The sequence below is a fragment of the Muscardinus avellanarius genome, assembly GCF_963383645.1.
Source record: "Muscardinus avellanarius genome assembly, chromosome: 16".
In the NCBI taxonomy this organism is placed as follows: domain Eukaryota; kingdom Metazoa; phylum Chordata; class Mammalia; order Rodentia; family Gliridae; genus Muscardinus; species Muscardinus avellanarius.
The window spans coordinates 45,167,466-45,187,510 of record NC_137802.1 but is presented as its reverse complement, the minus strand read 5'-3'; the positions used below and the strand labels follow the sequence as shown (position 1 = coordinate 45,187,510).

The window sequence follows — 20,045 nt, the reverse complement described above, 5'->3', positions numbered from 1 at the left end:
TAACTGGACTGGCTGGGAGCTGCTTCTGTGAGGTCCAGGCTAAATTTGGCCTTAAGAGGGAGGGTGGGGCAGTGGGAGGGGCTCTGCTCAGCAACTCTTGGCTTCCAGTGAGGGTCCTGTTCCTCCTGGCATACTAGGGGGCAGGTGGGTTTGGAGTCGCAGAATGGGGCCTCTCCTCTGAAGGCTCCTTTGCTCTGCCCTGCCTTCCAGACTTCTGGACCTTGAGCAGGACCTTTTCTTTCTTTCCAAGTGTCCTTAACACCCCTCCACACCAAATATCAGCCCCTGTCCACTGTGACCTCCAACAGGAGCTGAGCGAGGAGTGGGCAGACTGCGAAGGCCGAGCCCTCCCGTGAACCCAAACCAAACCCAAACCTGGGACTTGCCACCTATAAAATGTGCAGCAGAGCCTGCTTCTCCCTCTCCTCCCTCTCCTGGGAGTCGGCAGAGGACTCCCCTTCACGCAGCCTTTTAGGAGCGCAGACCTGGTGGGGAAGGGCACTTACCCTACCCGGGACTGAGACTGTCTGTGTTTTGGGGGCTGGTGGGGTCCTCACAGGTCTCCTGGCAGGGCTGGGGGGCACTGAGGCCCAGCAGACCACCCTACGCCCACTTGTGGGCCGTGTCTTTGTGCACACCTTGGACCATGCGACCTTCCTGCGTCTCCCGGAGCACATCCGTGAGTGAGCGGCCCGACGGGCGCCTGGTGGGCTGAGGGAGTCTTGCCCGGGCTCCTGCCTTGCCTCTAATCCCTGTTCTTTCCTCCACCAGCTGCACCACCCACTGTCCGCATCACCTACCAGGCTAACCTCCAGGGACATCCTGACCTGCCCCGGTGGCTCCGCTACACCCAGCGCAGCCCCTACAACCCTGGCTTCCTCTATGGCACAGCGACTTCAGAAGATCGCGGGCGCCAGGTCATAGAGGTGCCAGTGGGGCCCTCAGAACCTCCCGGGGCGGGGTACTGCGGCTTCCTATGGGGAAGCCTAGCCAGCTGGGATTTGCTGGGTTTTTTTTCCCATTCATTTACCATTTACATACCTCTAATTTACTTTTTTTTTTTTTTCACTATTGGGGATTGAACCCAGGGGTGTTCTACCTTTGGGCTACATCCTCAGCCTGATTTCTTTTTTTCTGGGGGGGGGCAGGTCTGAGGATGGAATCCAGAGGCATTTAACCTCTGAGCTACACCCCCTGCCCATTTTTTCATTCTTTATTTTGAAACAGGGTCTCACTGAGTTGCGGAGGGCCTCACTAAATAGCTGAGGCTGTCTGTGAACTGCGATCCTCTGGTCTCAGCCTCCCAAATACTGGGATTACAAACGTGTGCCACCACGCCCGGCTGATTTTTTTTTTTTTTGGAAACAGGGCCTCACTAAGTAGCTGAGGCTAGCCACAAACCCAGATCCTCCTGTCTCAGCCTCCCAAGTATTGGGATTAAAAGCATGTGCCACCACGCTTAGCTACATACCTCTAATTTTTAGTTCCCTTTCTAGGGGGCTCAGCTGTCCAACCTTTGCCCCTTAGCCCCTTAGCCCTCTTCCCATCCCCACCAGGTCACAGCCTACAATCGGGACAGCTTTGACACCACTCGGCAGAGGCTGGTGCTGTTGATTGGGGACCCAGAAGGTACCTCCAACCCCCCACCAAGGCCAGTCATGGTGGGGGGGTCCTCTCCTGAAAGGGGTGGCTGGTTGTGGAAGAGGGGAAAGGGGCAGGGAGGATGTGGCCTTGGCAGTTTTTAGGACGTGCATGCTGGTGGGGTTCTGGTCTCCGGCTGTGGTTTCGGCTGCTCTGCACATAGGCTGCAGGGCAGGGGCAAGTCCGTGAGCCCATGAGCACCTGGGACCTGGGTGTCTAGTGTGTCGGGGGCAGGAAGACATGTGATGGGATGTGGGGAGCTCTCGGGGGAGCTGAGGTTGCCTGCCCGGCGTTCGTTCCCAGGCCCCCAGCTGCCATACCAAGCTGAGTTCCTGGTGCGCAGCCATGACGTAGAGGAGGTGCTCCCCTCCATGCCTGCCAGCCGTTTCCTCACGGCCTTGGCGGGCCTCTGGGAGCCCGGGGAACTCCAGCTGCTCAACATCACTTCTGCCTTGGACCGTGGGGGCCGTGTCCCTCTTCCCATCGAGGGCCGCAAGGAGGGGTAGGTGTGCAGCCCAGGAGGCCTTCCTGAGGGAGAAGGCAGCTTGCTTTTTGTCAGGGAAGCAGGCATAAAATAGGGATCTCCCAAATTTCCAGATGGGCCTCTAACCCTATTGCCTGTCTCCCCCTCTTGACTGTACACCATGGCCTCCCCTCCAGCCATCCCCTCATCCTCTTGGGCCTGAGTCCCAGTTACCTGAATTCAGAACTTCCTGGAGCCCCATGAGGATATAGAGAACCAGCTATCGAAGAACACTGCTGAGGGGATAAAGACTGGGGTGTGCTGTGTACTTTCACCATAACCCCGGATCTCAGGGAGGAGGACCGTGACCTCTTCTGCCAGGCCCCAGCTCCTGTCTCTTCCCTAACCCCGCCTCCGAGCCTCCTCCCCAGCTGACCCCAGTTTCTGGCCTACAGTCAGGTCAGCTTTGATACCTCCAGCGGGCTGTGTGTCTGGTGCCCTCCCCCCACTAACAGTGGCTTCTACTTGGACCCAGGGTCTACATCAAGGTGGGCTCTGCCACTCCCTTCTCTACCTGCTTGAAGATGGTGGTGTCCCCTGACAGCCACACCCGCTGTGCCCAGGGCCAGCCCCCACTCCTGTCCTGCTATGACAGCTTGGCACCCCACTTCCGCATTGACTGGTGCAACGTGTCCCTGGTGAGGAAGGACCCTGGCTCCGGGGCTGCGGTGGGGTATGGTCTGCATCAAGGCCCCTCCTTCCTTCCTCCCTCCAAAGTCTCTGATTTTTGCCAGTCTGGTTTGCTTTTGTTTGTTTTGCTTTGTTTCTGAACGTGTTAATCTCACAGTCTTAGTCTTTGATCTCATTCTTGGACACACACACACACACACACACACACACACACACACACACACACACTGAAGTTCTACCTTCTTCCACATGAGGGCGACAGAGTCTGCAATCTACAAGTGGCATCTCCGCTCCTGTCCCAGATCTGCCTAGTCCAACAGTTTTATGACAATCAATCACCACTGTGCCCAGGGTGGTCCCCAAACCCTTAGCTCCCCCCACAGAGGGCCTCTGTGTGACACCTCTTTCCTTCTGAGGTTCCACTTAGCAAACCCAGCTGCAATAAGGAGCCGATAGTTTCCAAGCTATAAACCAAGGACACTCGCTACAGCTCTTTGGGGGGTGTTGAGAGTCCCTAGAGCTGGTGTCCTCTGCTCCTGGGAACTGACCAACAGGCCAAGGACTCATTCAGGGCCCCACTGTCAGGGCTAATCATTGATATTGTCTGAGCTCTGGACACTCAGTGTGATTCATCCTCATGACGGCTCCAGGGGGCAGGGTCACCATCATCACACTGACTTTCCAAATGAGGAGGCATGTAGACATGTAGACATGGAGGCATGTAGACGTGGAGACATGTAGACATGTAGACATGGAGGCATGTGGACATGGAGACATGGAGGCATGTAGACATGTAGACATGTAGACATGGAGACATGTAGACATGGAGGCATGTAGTGGCAGCCACCCCAGACAAGCACTAGGTGGAGTCAGGATTCCAATACAAGCAGTCAAAACCCTAGAGCCCAGCACTAACCACTGCTCCGTCTGGCTCTCCTAAAAATGGCCTCTCCTAGCTCCTAGTCTGGTGTTTGTCCTGTTGACCACACACAGGCACTGGGGAGGTAGGCAGGAGGGAACCCTGAATTGCATGGAGCCGTAGACAGGATGGCCTTGGAACCTCTTCCCTGTCCCCTGGGGGCCTCCGTGTCCAGGCAGCTGCTCCTGGTCAGCCCTGGGCTCCCTGTGCAGGTGGACAAGTCCGTGCCAGAGCCCCTGGATGAGGTACCTACTCCAGGAGATGGGATCCTGGAGCATGACCCCTTCTTCTGCCCGCCCACTGAGGCCACAGCCCGAGACTTCCTGGCAGACGCCCTGGTCACACTCTTGGTGCCTCTGCTGGTGGCCCTGCTGCTCACCTTGCTGCTGGCCTACGTCATGTGCTGCCGGCGGGAAGGACGGTGAGTGTGGTGGACAGGGGGCGGGGAGGGACCCCCTCAGGGAGCAGAGTTCTCAGCCCCAGGGGGAGTGTGGGGCCCCTTTCTAGGCAGCCTGGCCTGCACTAGGAGATTATGATGAGCTCACACCTCTGCACACAGCAGAGCCCTGGGGATGCCCGGGGAAGAGCCCTGAGCAGGACTGACCCTCTCCCTCGCTTTCCCACAGGCTGAAGAGAGACCTGGCCACCTCCGAGTGAGTAGGGGGGCCTGGGGGCTGGGTGGGAGCCCCCCTAGTCTGTCGGGAGGGGCCTTCCACCTTCATGGGCAGCGGAGACAACCCAGATTGCTCTGGGAGGATGGGGGCCACCCTTGACCTCTGAGCCCCGCTCTGGGCTGGCTGGCTGTTGGGCCTGTGTCCTGACCTTGCTTTCTCATTTTCTGGTCATAGAGGATTCTGTTGTGGCATAGGGGAAGGGGACCTGCTGCCACCTGGGGGGAGGGCTTGGGAAGTGACTTAAGCTCCCAACATGTGTATACACACTCACTCCCCCATGACCCTGTCCCTGAGTCAGACACCTAGGTTCCAGGCTGAGCTCTGCTACAGTTACCATCACTTTCCTGCCTCCGATCCTTCCTGTGTGAGAGGATGGGCTTGGAGCCCCATGTGGTAGGCCTGCTCCTAAACCTAGAACTTGGGAGGCTGAGACAAGGAAGATCGTAGGTTCAAGGGCAGCCTCAGCAACTTAGCCAGACCCTGTTTCCAAAAGAATAAAAAATAAAAAGGACTGAGGGGTGTAGATTGGAGAGATAGAATGCTCTTGGGTTCAATCCCTAGTACCAAAAATAGAAAAGAAAAAAAAAAGCTTTAAAAAGATGGGAGTGATGCTACGGATGCTTTGTTCTGTTGTGCCAAATCCAGTTCTTACTTGACCCAGGATCCTCTACTCATGACCTCTTCCCTCCTCTGAACCCCCATCCCTCTTCCTCTCCTGCTCCTTGAGCCCCAAAGATTCCAGGACGCCAGTGTGAAATAAGTTGGGTTCCTTTTATTTCCAGGGCACTGAGCCTGTGGCGGGCGGGCACCCCTGCCTGCTTGCCTGGCTTGCCTTGTTAATTGCGGCGGCGACATTTGGCCACCCTGCGAGCCCCCTTGTAAAGCCGCTTGTGGCCCCCTCTAGAGCCCAGTTGTGACCTGCGTTGCCCAGGCCGACGCTGTCCTGACCGGCGCCTCCTGGCCAGGCGCCGCTGCCGTTGTTTCTTGGCCTTGAGCTTGGCCTTGGAGGCTTGGTTCTTGCCCAGGCGGAAGGAGCCCGAGGCCCCCCTGCCGGTCACCTGCTTGAGCATGCCTTTGTCCACCAGCTTCTTGAGCACGTGCTTGAAGCGCCAGGTGTTGTGGGTCAGGTCGTAGCCAGTGGTGGTCACAGCCTTCTTCAGGGCAGCCAGGGACACGTGGCTGCGTCCTCCCTTTTCAGCCACAGCCCTCAGAATCACCTTGGACATGCTGGGCTTCCGGTGGGTTTGGGGGGATGGGCGGTGCCAAGTCTCACTCTTGCTGGAGGTCCCAGCTGTGCTGGCCTGCCGGCCTCCACCCGCGGTGGGGCTGGAGGCCAAGGGTGTGGATGGGGATGGCATCGAAGCGTCTTTCTGCATCTCTTCCTGGGGTGGCTGAAGGGAGCTAGGTGTGAGGACCTCCAGGGTGACGGCTGGGAGTCTCCACTGGGGCGTTCTCAGTGGCCGGGGAGCTGCGTCCTGCCTCCTGTTTCCCTCAGGGGCTTCCTTGCAGGGCTGTGGCCTACACCTTCCCCTGGGTGGCCAGTGGGAGGACCGCCAAGAGTGACCACCCACACTTGGCCTCAGCAGACTTGCGCCGTGGGCTGGGGTGGTGGTGAGTTTATCTCTGCGGTGACCTCAGTGGGGAATTGTGAGGACACCGGAATCCTGTGGGCCTCACAGTGGCCCCATTGTTCCTCCAGGGAGGGGCAGACAGGTGGCCCCTGATGGTGTGGGCATCTGATCTGCCAGGTGCTCTGTGGAGAAGGGCTGTGGCTGTATGGGACAGATAGTTGGGCCCATGTGGGTGTGCACACATGTGTGCACATTTCAGGGTGTTCAGATCCCTCGGTTTTGGGGTGTGTGTGTGTGTGTGTGTGTGTGTGTGTGCTACTGGAGGTTGAGCCCACGGGTATTTTACCTCTGAGCTACACCCCCAGCCCTATTTTTTATTCCATTTTTTTTGTGTGTGGTACTGGGGGTGGAACCCAGGGGCTTTTCTATCTCCGGGCTATACTCCCACTCCTATTTTATACTTTATTTGAAAACAGGGTCTCACTGAGTTGCTGAGAGCCTCACTCAGTAGCTGAGGCTGGCTTTGAACCTGTGCGATCCTCCTGTCTCAGCCTCCCAAGCGTTGGGATTACAAGCGTGCACCACCACGCCCGACTTTTATTCCTTATTCTGAAACAACAGGATCTCATTAAGTTGGAGAGGGCCTAAGTGAGTCTGGCTACAAACCTGTGATCCTCCTGTGTCAGCCTCCCAAGTCCCCTAGCCCTATTTTATTTTTATTTTTGAAACAATCTCACTAGATTGATGAGAGTCTCACTACTTGTTGAGACTGTTCTTGAACTTGTAATCCTCCTGTCTCAGCCAAGTCCTGGGATTACAGGTATACACCACCATGCCCGGCTTGTGTCAAATTTGATCAGTTTTATCAACCACCATGGCTTTTCTCTTGCGACCAGTATTTTTAACCACTTTCAGCTTTCTTGGGTCCATTTTGTAGCTCTGATGTTCACAGGAAAATCAGCTTCCCCCATCAATTTAGAATCAATAATTTTACCATGTGTGATATTAGCCTTTATTGGTTAGGGTTTTGTATTGATTGACTTCTACAAATTAAAATTTTCTTATTTGTTCAAGTCTGCTTGTTTTTAAACTGGTACTTGGGATTGAACCCAGGAGTGCTGTCCCTAAGTTATACCCCAGCCCTTTTTTTTTTATTTTGAAACAGACCCTCGCTAGGTTGCTAAGGGTCTCACTAAGTTGCTAGCCTTGAACCTGCAATCCTCCTGTCTCAGTACCGGGATTATAGGTGTGCACCACCACACCCGGCTAAAAACGTCTGCCATTTTTCAGATTATCTGCATGCTGTGATTCTGCTGTCCATTTTTCTCTTGTATAGAATTTTACTGGCACAAAGTCCTCTGGGCCCCAATGACATTGTCCTGTGGGTTTGTGGGCCAGAGGCCAAGCATGCAGGGTGGCTCATCAATGGTAGAATAGATGGGTAAGACCTCAGGCTACACACGTGTGCATGTGTGTGTGCAAGAATGCCTGCCTGTACATCCTCTGTTTTGATGCTGATATAGAGGGCCTGTGCGGGAAGGAACCAAGGGGCCTGGCGTTTGCTATTGCTAAACACAACAACAACAACAACAACAACAACAAACTCCAGAGTATTTTTTCCACCTATGTGGTATTGCCAGGAAAATGAGACCCAGATGTAGGGCCAGGGGTGGCAGGGGACCATTGACTTAAGCCCCTCGCTCTCCCCTGCCTTTGGTGATGACTCCCTTCTTCCCCGTGACCAAGTCCTTTTCCCCTGAAGGAGTGGCCCATTCCGCGCGAGGTGGCACAGCTTTCTGTAGTCTCACCTCTCAGACCCTAACTGGGGCTGTGTCCACTGACCGAGATGGACACAGATGGAAACCGCTTTCTCCATCTGATCAATAACTGAGTGGCAAGTGGGGTTGCGGTTGCTTCAGCCTGCCAAAGCCCCAGCCTCTCGAGGAAACGAATTCTTGTTTACAATAAAAACTCACTGATCTGACCTGAAAACCAGGTGGCCTGGGCCAACAAATAAGGGGGCTTGGAAACACCGTCCCTTGGAGGCCAGGTTCATTAGTAGACTTGCTATAGTCAAATAACACCGATGATGATGTAGTAACTGAAGGCTTCCTGTAACAGTAGCTGCCCCAGGAGCAGTGGCACACTCCTGTAATTCCAGGACTTGGGAGGCAGAAACAGGAGGATTGTGGGTTCAAGGCCAGCCTCAGCAACTTAGTGAGACACTGTTTCAAAATTAATAGCCGGATGTGCACACTTGTAATCCCAGTACTTGGGAGGCTGAGACAGGAGGATCACAGGTTCGAGGACAGTCTCTGCTAGTTAGTGAGGCCCTCTCCAATTTAGTGAGACCCTGTTTCAAAACAAAAAAGAAAAGCCAGGCGTGATGGTGTAGGCTTATAATCCCAGCATTTGGGAGGCTGAGACTGGAGGATCACAGTTCACAGCCAGCCTCAGCTACTTAGTGAGGCCCTTGGCAACTCGGTGAGACCCTGTTTCAAAATAAAGAATAAAAAATAGGGCTGGGGGTGTAGCTAGAAGGTAGAATGCCCCTGGGGTTCCATCCCTGGTACCACCAAAAAATAAAATAAACACATAAATAAATAAATAAACAAATAAATAAATAATAGGTAAATAAATCAGTAAAGGTCTGGGGTGTAGCTTGGAGACAGAATGCCCCTAGACTTAATCCTGAATACTAAAATAGTAGCTACTGCTGAGTGTGGTGGCACACACCTGTAATTTCAGTAATTGGGAGGCTGAGACAAGAGGATGGCAGGTTCAAAGCCAGCCTCTGCAACTTAGTGAGACTGTGTTTCCAAATAAGAAATAAAATAGGACTGGGGGTATAGCTCAGAGGTTGAGTGCCTCTGGGTTCAGTCCCCGGCACACACACACACACACACACACACACACACACACACACACACACACACTGCTGGCTGCAAGCTTGACCAGAATATGATAGCCTGAGTACTTTTCCTAGACTAACTCAATTCATATAACTGCATTACAGGGGAGGAAGCTGAGACACAGAGAGGGTAAGTAATTTGCCCAGCGTCACACAGCAGTAAGCAGTGGAACCCACATTCAAACCCAAAGCAAATCCTTATGCTTGATTCTTGTGCAATTCTGTTTCTTAGAATGAGCTGCAGCAGAACGGGAGTCCTTACGGATGGCCGATGAGAATAAGGCTGAGCCTTCTGAGGAGAACCTGGAGCTAGAGCCCAGGAAGGACTTTCCCACAGGCATAGCCACTCAGTGCTGCTGGGGTTTATAGCCCACTGAGGGTGGGGTCCTGTGCCAGGCCTCAAGGAGCCCTGGTCTGAAATAGACACAGGGAGACCAGAGTCAGTGCTGAGGAAGGCTGGAGTTGGGCTGCGGTGGGGGTCAGAGTGCAAAGCAGGCTCAGCCTGCTCTGCGCAGCCATCTGAGGAGATGTCCAAGGCTCAGCAGGCCATGGAGGGGGTGCTTCTGGAAGGGGAGACAGCCTGGGGAAAAGCCAGGAGGTGAGAGAAGGGAGAGGAGTGATGCCCAGCCTTTGGAGTTAGTATTGAGAGAGGGAGCTGAGAGCTGGAAGGGACGTAGAGGGGTCATCAGAATATCAAAATAGCATGTAAGATGGGCATGGCGATGCACGCCTGTAATCCCAGGACTTGGGAGGCTGAGACAGGAAGATTGCAGGTCTGAGGCCAACCTCAGCAATTTAGCAAGACTCTCCACAACATTTCCAGACCCTGTTTCAAAAAATAAAAAAGGTTGAGCCGGGTGTGGTGGCGCGCGCTTGTAATCCCAGCATTTGGGAGGCTGAGACTGGAGGATCGTGGTTCGCAGACAGCCTCAGCTACTTAGTGAGGCCCTCTGCAACTCAGTGAGACCCTGTTTCAAAAATAAAGAATAAAAAATTGGGCAGGTGGTGTAGCTCGGAGGTCATATGCCTCTGGGTTCCATCCCCAGACCCGCAAAAATAAATAAATAAATAAATAAATAAATAAATAAATAATAAAAAAGGTTGAGAGTGCAGTTTGGAGGTAGAATGTTCTTGGATTCAATCTCCAGTATCCTGTCCCCGCAAAGAGAACACAATACAATACAATACAATGATCAGAATATAAAGCCCAGAAAACAGCAGATACTGTGGGTATCTGCTCATGTCCTACTATCTCATGAGCGTTTACCCCACGCTGACCCCTGTTCTAGACACCACGCTACATTTCTTCATTTACTCTGTATAGTAATCTAGGAGGCAGGCATTATCATCCCCATTTCACAGCTGAAGAAACGAATGCCCAGCGTGGTTAAGCAACTTGCCAAGTCAATGTGCAGCTTTGAACACAGATGTCTCTTCCGGAGCCCACGCCTTTGAGTCTACCCCTGCAGAAGGGCGGGGCAGGCTGCAGGTGGCAGGCTGCACCCTGGAGTCCAATTCCAAGCGCTGATGCCTCCCTGCTCTGCGTCTCCAGCATCCAGATGTTCCACCACTGCACCATCCGCGGAAACTCAGAGGAGCTGCGGCAGATGGCTGCCAGCCGAGAGGTGCCCCGGCCTCTCTCCACTCTGCCCATGTTCAACGTGCGCACGGGTGAACGGCTACCTCCCCGCGTGGACAGCGCCCAGGTGCCCCTCATCCTGGACCAGCACTGAGGGCCCTGCCAGGTGAGTCCAGCTGGGCAGTGCCAGACCCATTTCTGGAAAGAAGACAGCTTCTGTCTGAAGGCTGGGGCAGGTGGCGAGATCGGGGGAGGTTGGGGCAGGTGGCGTATAGACCTGCCTGCTCCCAGGAGGTAGCTGTGTGTGGGGACGCTCAGCTCACCCAGCCAAGGTTGCTCTATGTCTCCTACTGCCAAATTCTCGGGATCAGAGTTTTAAGGTGGGGCAGGGGTAGGAAAACCAGGTCTAGCCCTCAGCATCCCTCTGTCTCCCTTATGCTCCAGTTCCAGCCCTGGTCTCTTTCTCCAGTCAAATTGCTGTGGACTCAGGACCACATCCCACCAGCTGATTCTGGCTTCTGGTCCAATCAGACCCCAGGCTCTGAACAAGCAGAGAGATGATATGGGGAAGGGTGAGGGACCCTCAGAATAAAATACTTGCCGTTCCGCTCATCTGTTGTCCCCAGCGCCTTCCTCTCTCCTGGCAGCCTCCCCCGCAGCCCTCTCTGTCTCTATCTCCCTCTCCGCCTGCTGGGAGTCCCCCGAGGTTGCCAGGGGCTGTCATCCTGCTCTTTGGACTCTTGGCATTTTGCTGTTTTCTCAAATTTTCTGAAAGAGGCAAGGCAGCCCTCATAGGAACCTGATGACAAGGATTATTGGATCATTGTCCCCATTTTATAAATATATATATGTCCCCATAAATAAATAAATATATATTTATTTATTTATTATTATTATTTTTTGGTGGTACTGGGGTTCCTGGAAGCCCTTCTACCTCCAGGCTACACTCCCAGACCTATTTTTACATTTTTATTTGGAAACAGGGTCTCCTAAGCCAGCACGCGCGGCTGGCTTCGAACCCGCGCGATCCTCCTGTCTCTGCCTCCCAAGCGCGGGGATTACAAGCGTGCGCCACCATGCCCGGCTCTATTTTATATTTTATTTGGAAACAGGGTCTCAAAAAATTGCTGAGAGCCCCCTAAATAGCTGAGGCTGGCTTTGAACCTGCACAGTCCTCCTGTCTCAGCCTCCCAAGTGCTGGGATTACAAGTGTGCACACCATGCCTGGCTTCTGGAGACTTGAGGGGTTTGCAAAGCAAGAGATCCATGCCCGTCCCTGGAGATTTAGTTCACACCTGTCTTAAGGCCCCAGTGGGAGAGTCCTTTGTACACTGTGTTGGGAGAGAAGCCAATCTAGATTTGGAGAGAGGTTGGAAGGCTCCAGGGCTCCCCTCCTGGTGGCTCCTCCAGAGACAGGGCAAGGTCCAGATAATCTGCACAGCCTAGAATGACTGCCACCCCAAGTGTGGCCGGCGTGGCTTGTCCCCTGAGCCCAGGAGAGCCCACCTGGCTGTGCAGAAGCCTGAAGCTGTTTTCCAAGGTGACTACCACCAAAGTGGGCCAGCTGTGGCCCTGCTCACTGGCACCAGCACAGCCTCAGGCTCACATTTGATCACTCCCATGCAAGGACAGGCCGGAGACTAAACCTCAGAGGAGGCCCGGATAAAGGAGGAACAGCAGAAGAGTAAGCACACCCAGCTCAGGCCCATCCTAGGTGGCGATTCTGAGAGAATCCAAACAAGGGCTGGCACCGGCCACCCTGGCCCTCTTCATCCCTTCTCCATTGCTAGGAGCCTCCAGCACTCCCCACCGCCGCAGCATTGTCTCTGACTTAATAGCGTGTCCTCAGACAGGCCCTCACTGGGTCCTCCCTGGCCCAGGGCCTCCAGGGTCTCTTCACAGCCCTCTTCACTTTCTGAGAGCTGCTATGCGGGCTCACTGCTTCCTAGTCCTCTTCCCACACTAGAATATGGGACTGGCAGCCTGCAGGGAGGTGCAGTTCGCACAGAAGCCGCTCTGGAAAACTATTTGAATGGAATCCTGCTTCTGTCTGGGTTTGCTCAGATTTACTTCCTTCCTCCCCTCCCCTCCCCTCCCCTCCCCTCCCCTCCCCCCTCCCCCCTCCCCTCCCCTCCCCTCCCCCTCTCTCTCTCTCTCTCTCTCTCTCTCTCTCTCTCTCTCTCTCTCTTGTGGTACTGAGTATTGAACTAAGGGATATTCCTCCGAGCTATACCCCATCCTTATTTTATGTTTTATTTTGAAACAGGGTCTCATGAAGTTGCAGAGGGCCTCACTAAGTTGCTAAGGCTGGCTGCAAACTTGGGCTTCTCCTGCCTCAGCCTCCCAAGTACTGGGATTATAAGTGTGTGCCACCACGCCTGGCTGCTCAGAGTTCTTAAGGTAGTTGTTCCTCCTCTCTGCAGAGCAAGGTAATTGCTAAAGTCTCTATCACTGTTTTTATTTTTTCGGCACTGGGGATGGAACCCAGGGGCATTCTACCTCTGAGCTACACCCCCAGCCCTACTTATTTATTTATTTATTTATTTATTTATTTATTTATTTATTTATTTATTTAATGGTGGTAAAACCCTTCTACCTCCGGGCTATACTCCCAGACCTATTTTTATATATTTTGGTTTGGAAACAGGGTCTCTTAAACCAGCAAGGCTGGCTTCAAACCTGCGCAATCCTCCTATCTCCTCCTCCCAAGCGCAGGGATTACAAGCGTGCCCCACCACGCCCGGTGTATTCTTTTTATTTTGAAACCGGGTCTCACAGAGTCACAAAGCGCATCACTAAGTAGCTGAGGCTGTCCGTGAACTGCGATTCTCTGGTCTCAGCCTCCTGAATGCTGGGATTACAAGCGCCACCATGGCCGGCTTCTATCGCTATTTCCTCCTCCCTGTCCCCATTGGGTGGCCTGTACCCACTAACTAGTTAGCTGATGTCCCGACTTTGAGCCGTGTGCATTCCTTGCAGCTGAAGAAGGCACTGTGCTGACATGGCGTTACACGCTCCATGAACACCTGTTGAAGGAACAGCCGTAGGTGTTCAGCTCCTAACCAAAGGGACCCTTTGTCCGGTGGGTGCCCCTGACTTCCCATTTGCTGTCTCCTTCGCCCTGGGCCCACCATCTGCCGGAGACATAGGCACTGCACAGCCTGCTGTTGGGCTGGCTTTCTCCATCCCCAGACCTTGAGGAGGGGGCTGCAGACTCTTGTGTCACGTCTAGCCCATGCATCCAGGCAGCCCTTGGGCCTCCTTCCTGTGTTCTTCCTGTGCTGGCCTGGATGGGAGCGCACCAGGCCAGCTCCTCCCTCCCTCCGCTTCCTGGCCTCGCCTTGAGGTCTTGGCAGCACTTTCTTCCCTGCTCAGCTCCAAGGAGCACACGGGAGCCTGGCCGCCTGCCTGGGAGGAAGTGGCCTAGACAAGTAGCCGGGAGGATGGCGTGACTGCCGAGGACACCGAGCCCTGCCAGGGCACACACACGCAAACGCCTAGCTGCCCAGGAGCTCGTGGGGAGGACACAGACACACTCAGTGTGGCTCCACTCACAGAAGGGCGAGGTCCCACTCAGCAATCACTCTCCACTGCCCGCAAGCCCTGAAAGAGAGCGGCAGCCGCCCTTCGACCCCCAAGACCTCCATCCCAAGGCATTGCTGGATTCTGTTCCACCCAGTCTCCCGCAGGCCCACTGAGGGCTCCACCTATGTAGGCCTCCATTGTCACCCTAAACACAGCCCCCACGTGGCCTGGCTCTCCAGACATTCCTCACCACCTTCAATCAGTGAAACCCAGGGCCACCAGGCACCGCCCACAGCAGGCCTCAGCCCCCAGCCCCCAAGGCACATTTCCCCAGCAGGACTCCATCAGGGTCCTGCCACACCGCAGCTGCCAAACCTGTTGGTTTGCTCATAAAATGATAATCACACCTGCCTTGGGGGCTGTTGCAAGAATTCTGGAGGCCCTGGACAGGGATCTTACTGTATCCCCAAAGCCAGAGGTCCTGGGGTCTCCCTGCCCCTCAGATCTAGAGCTGTTTCTTTTCTTTTTCTTTCTTTCTTTTTTTTGTTTTTTGTTTTTGTTTTGTGGTACTGGGGGTGGAACCCAGGGGCTTTTCTACCTCTGGGCTATACTCCCAGACCTATTTTACATTTTATTTGGAAACAGAGTCTCCCTAAGTTGCTGGGAGCCTCACTAAGTAGGTGAGGCTGGCTTCGAACCTGTGTGATCCTTCTGTCTCAGCCTCCCAAACTTGGGGATTACAAGCGTGCGCCACCACGCCCGGCTATGAGCTCTGTTTCTATCTATGCCTTCTGAAAAGTTAGTTTCTCCCTGTGGATTTAGGGTGGAGGCTTCGAGTCTATGTTCCTTAGTGCAGAACTGCTGCGTGGTGGTGATCTGCCCAGCTTGGCGGCCACCGAGCACGTGACCACTTGACTGCTCCAAATTGAGGGGTGAGCCGGGCGTGGTGGCGCACGCTTGTAATCCCCGCGCTTGGGAGGCAGAGACAGGAGGATCCCGCAGGTTCGAAGCCAGCCGCGCGCACTGGCTTAGGAGACCCTGTTTCCAAATAAAAATGTAAAAATAGGTCTGGGAGTGTAGCCCGGAGATAGAAGGGCTTCCAGGAACCCCAGTACCACCAAAAAAAATAAATAAATAAAAATTGAGGGGTGCTGTAAGTGCAAGGATGAAATGATATCAGGTTGAATAAAATACATTATTTGTATTCGTTTTAGCCGGGCATGATGGTGCATGCCTGTAATCCCCGTACTTGAGAGGCTCAGACAGAAGGATCACAGGTTCCAGGACAGCCTCAGCAACTCAGCGAGATTCTCATCAACCTAGTGAGAACCTGTTTCAAAATAAAAATAAAATAGAGCTGGGGGTGTAGCTTGGAGGTAGAATGCCTTTGTAGTCAATCCGCAGAAGCACAATAAATAAATAAATAAACAAACAAACAAAAATAGGGCTGGAGAGTATAACTTGGAGGTAGAATGCTCTGGGTTTAATTTCCAGTACCTCACACACAAAAATAAATAAATAAATAAATTTTGCTGATTTCTTTTTAATTTTTAAAATGGCTGTTAGAAAATTAAAAATTAAGGCCGGGCGTGGTGGTGCGTGCTTGTAATGCCCAGCTCTCAAGACCCTTTTTCTCCTTCCTTCCCTCCTTCCTTCCCTCCTTCCTTCCTTCCTTCCTTCCTTCCTTCCTTCCTTCCTTCCTTCCTTTCTTTTTGTGGTACTGGGGATGGAACCCAGGGGCATTTGGGAGGCTGAGACAGGAGGATTGGTGTTCTCAGCCAGCCTCAGCTACTTAGCGAGATCCTTTGCAACTCAGTGAGACCCTGTTTCAAAATAAAGAATAAAAAATAGGTCTGGGGGTGTAGCTCAGAAGTAGAATGCTCCTGGATTCCATCCCCGGTACCACACACAAAAAATTTAAAAATTAGCTCTAGGCATTGTACCCCCTATCTGGTACTTGGAAGGCTGAAATACAGGTTCAAGGACAGCCAAAGTAATTTAGCAAGACCCTTTCTCCCCCCCCCCCTCTCTCTCTCTCTCTCTCTCTCTCTCTCTCTCTCTCTCTCCTCTCTCTCTCTCTCGATACTGGAGACTGGAGATTGAACTCAGGCATTTTACTCCAAGCTACACTCCCAGCCTGATTTTATTTCTTATTTACAAACAGGGTCTCAGTAGGTTGCTGAGAGCCTCACTAAGTTGCTGAGGCTGTCTTTGAACCTATGATTCTCCTGTCTCAGCCTCCCAAGCACTGGGATTACAAGTGTGTGCCACCATGCCCAACTTTCAAGATCCTTTTCTTCTCCCTCCCTCCCTCCCTTCCTTCCTTTCTTTTTGTGGTACTGGGGATGGAACCCAGGGGCATTCTACTTCTCTCAGTGCTGGGACTTCAAGGCGATCCTCCTCCCACACCCACACTCTCCTCCCTGGCAATGCCCTGTCCATCCTATTCATGATGAAGACCCTCCTAAGCCCATAGATATGTCCCAAATGCCTTTATCCACACCTTCTCACAACTCACACAACTCCCCTGCCCCATGTGTGAGTAAGCTGTCCTCATAGTGTACAGACCCCCCCACCCCACACACTCCCAACACACACGTGTGGGGCCCCTGTGAACAGGGCACGGGTGGTGGGTACGGAGTGAGATCTAGTCTCATCCACATGGCACCCAGCAGGAGACCCCGTGAGGCCCACTCAGACGGCCTCACTCCCTCGCACACCATGGCACAGGCCTCCCGTGTGGGTGCCGACTTTGTGCACAGCCCACATTCTCCCACTCACACCCTCACCTGCTCCAGACAGCTCCATTTGCCCAGGGAAGTCTTGGGTGCACCTGGGAAGCTGAGGGTTAAGAAACTGGAGGGGGGGAAAAAAAGAGGGAAAACGCACCATATTCTGGTGAAAGAAAATCCTGCCAGGAGACGGATGGGCTCAGGCCCCCAGAAAGACATGGGATTCCAAGAGCAGCAAAAGTAAAAAAAAAAATTAAAAAAAATTTAAAAAAAATAAAAGAAAGAAAATAAAAGAAATATCCAAGTGAATTCTCCTCCCTTTCTTGAATTTTCCATCTGGGTATGACCAAAAAAATTAGTCATAGAAACTTAGTCTTTCTGTCCACACAGAAGATGAAGGTGAGCCCACGGAGCAGCACTGGAACAGCAGGCGCCGAGCCACCTCACAGGGGACAGTGAGGGTCTCAGGGACAGGGTCTGGTGGCTGTATTTAGGGCAGCTGTGATGTCAGCGGAAAGGAGGGTTTGGGTTGGGAGTGTGGTACAATGGTCCCATTGTCCCCCTCCCCTCCAGTCCTGGACACACGCTGAAACCACACACCGGCTTCAAGCCACGTGACACAGACCCGGGGCACTCAGCAGGGCCTGCCGCCTCTGCAGCCCTGACACAAGTGCTGTGCCCACAAACCTGCACACACGCGTGCGCACACAGTCACAGACTCACATGCATGGAGTGAGAGGCAGAGGCTTGGAGCTAGGGTAGCCGCTAACCCACGAGCACCTATTAAAATGAATCACAACTAGTGAAAGTAAGAATTGCAGCCCTCAGTCACACCAGCCACTTTTCAAATGCTCGGCAGCAGCCGGGCATGGTGGCATATGCCTGTCATCCCAGTACATGGGAGGCTGAGATAGGAGGACCGCAGACTCAAAGCCAGACTGAGCAAGTTAGCAAGGACCTCAACAACTTAGTGAGACTCTGTTTCAAACTAAAGAATAAAAATAGGGCTGGGAGTGAAGTTCAGAGGTAAAATGCCCCTGGATTCAATCCCCAGTCTCTACACACACACACACACACACACACACACACACACACACACACGCACACACACGCACGCACACGCACATGCACTCAGTAGCCACAGGCAGATAGCAGCTGTTCTACAAGACAGCCCTGAGGACCCACTGGGCATTGCAGAAGGTGCTGGCCCGGGGCTGCCATCGCTGTCTGCCCCCTCCCCGCGATAGCTGCCTTTCATTTGTTTTTCCTCTCTCACCTGTGAGAGGCACAGGCGCACACAGCTCACACTCACTTAAGGGATGGCCTCTCTGGCTCACTTTCTTGTCTCCCCCAGTATCTCACAGCCTGCGCTCAGGGCACCTGGCCTCTGGCCTAGAGCATGGTGGCCTTTGACCACATGGGCATGACGGCAGTCTCTAGGATGGAGGGCTGAGTGCTGGGAGCTCAGAGGGCTGAGTGCAGCCTGGGGTGGACAGGGGGAAGGCACATTGTTATTTGGATCCGAACCTAGCCTGACAGGTGGGGTGAGCGAAGAGAGAGAATGTCATGTCAGGCACTAGAAGAGGACAGAGGAGGAAGTGGGTTGTGCAAGTGGGAGTCGCAGTCACCCCTTTGGGCTGGTGTGACAGATGTAGGCTGTGGAGGGGACAGTGAGCCTGGGCAGGATAGAGGCTTGGATGGTGAGTTCATGGGGGCAGATGGGGATGGGGCCTAGTCAGCAAGAGTCCTGGGGACCAGAGGTCCAGGTCGAGGGGGGTTACCTGGGCAGGGTGTCAGGAAGGCAGACATCACCAAGCAACCAGTGCATTGGTCAGCTGATTAATAGGTACCAGGAAGCTTCGGATAATTGGCATGTGAACAAGTCTTTGTTTATATGGCATAATTTCTCATCCTCTCTAGACTAATTTTTTTACACTGTTCTACAATGGTAGAAGTGCTAATGATGTACTATTAAAAGCCACAATTGCCGGGCCTGGTGGCGCACGCTTGTAATCCCCGCGCTTGGGAGGCAGAGACAGGAGGATCGCGCAGGTTCGAAGCCAGCTGCGCGCGCTGGCTTAGGAGACCCTGTTTCCAAATGAAAATGTAAAAATAGGTCTGGGAGTGTAGCCCGGAGGTAGAAGGGCTTCCAGGAACCCCAGTACCACCAAAAAAAAAAAAAAAGCCACAATTAAGAGTCATGAATACTCAGTGACAGAGTGTCAGCATTGCTGATGAATGCCTCTGTAGACCTGTCCAGCGACACAGGCCACAGGCTTCTCCTTCCTTGAAGTTTGGGCCCTGAGATGCCATGGAGGCGGGTGTAGCTGTCATCTGCCATGTCCTCATCTCTGGGCCCCTGGTTTGCTCCAGGCTTCTAACTTTCTGGAGTCTTTGCCCCCCACTGACCATACACCCCACTGTCCTCCACTGTCCCCCACTGACCATACCCCACTCCCTGAGATGGGAGAGGCTACCAGGCATCCTTCCCCCAGGCCCTCAGAGGGGGAGGGGAAAGAGAAGCGAGGGAGAAGAAGGCAGAAGAGGAAGAAAGAATTTGGGAAAAGAAAAAATGGAAAGAGAAAGAAGTGGGCGGGAGGTGGCGGCAAGTGCACTGTGGCTGCTGGCCGCCTAGGTGAGCAGAGAATCAAGAGGACCACAAGTTCTCTGTGGGCTGGGCCACTGTCCCCCTGCTAGCATCATGCTCTCCAAGGCCCCAGGACACTCTCTGAGCTGGGAGCACTCCTTCCTCAGGTGTCCTCCCAGGCGCAGCAGACCCCTTCTCACGCCGCACTGTGTGCTCCTTGGGGTAAAGAGGGAATAGGGACTAGATGTCTTTTCTAAGTTTGTCCAGGGAAAAGCATTGCAGAGGGATCCCAGGTCCTCCTTACCAGCCCAATGTCCCTTCACCCCCTCCCTGGGACCCATGAACAGCACCTCCCTCAGCCCAGGGTGTCCCCAGCATGGAGGGTTAGTGGTGTGGATGGGAGGCGGGTTTGAAGTTTTTGGCAACCTGGTATCCAAAGAAAGTTTGCTTCTGTGTGTGTGTGTGTGTGTGTGTGTACACACACGCGCACATAAACTACCTGTACGGCATTGCAGAGAAGAATAGAAATTGAAAACATGCAAGGATTTCAAGAGAGAGAAAAATGAAAGAGGAAAGATAGAGGGGAAAGAAAAACGGGGGAGCAAGAAGAGGATCTCGCTAAGAGTGGGCAGGGGAGCCAGGGCAGGGATGGAAGGCGAGCCCACCCACCCAACAGCCCCCTCCCAGGCTTTCCCCTCCCCCAACTCCCAGGGAGGAAATTAGGAGGCCACTGCAGATGCGTTTGGGTCATTT

General features: G+C 53.6%; 2 protein-coding genes across 2 annotated transcripts in view; one reads left to right on the top strand and one right to left on the bottom strand.

The window, feature by feature from the left end:
• SGCA (sarcoglycan alpha) overlaps positions 1–10,602 on the top strand; it is a gene marked incomplete at both ends in the record, with an annotated part of 10,899 nt that extends 297 nt beyond the window's left edge. The window contains 8 exons of the mRNA XM_080713205.1: positions 560–679; positions 772–926; positions 1,557–1,629; positions 1,945–2,143; positions 2,640–2,802; positions 3,926–4,134; positions 4,340–4,366; positions 10,422–10,602. Of these exons, the coding sequence (XP_080569331.1) occupies positions 560–679; positions 772–926; positions 1,557–1,629; positions 1,945–2,143; positions 2,640–2,802; positions 3,926–4,134; positions 4,340–4,366; positions 10,422–10,602 (1,127 nt within the window). The remainder of the gene's footprint in view (positions 1–559; positions 680–771; positions 927–1,556; positions 1,630–1,944; positions 2,144–2,639; positions 2,803–3,925; positions 4,135–4,339; positions 4,367–10,421) is intronic.
• Positions 5,224–5,745, bottom strand: LOC308274997 (histone H1.9-like; the record flags this gene model as incomplete). The annotated part of the gene is made up of 1 exon (XM_080713010.1): positions 5,224–5,745. The coding sequence occupies one exon, from the start codon at positions 5,743–5,745 to the stop codon at positions 5,224–5,226; it is 522 nt and encodes a 173-aa protein (XP_080569136.1).
• Positions 10,603–20,045: the final 9,443 nt, after the last annotated feature.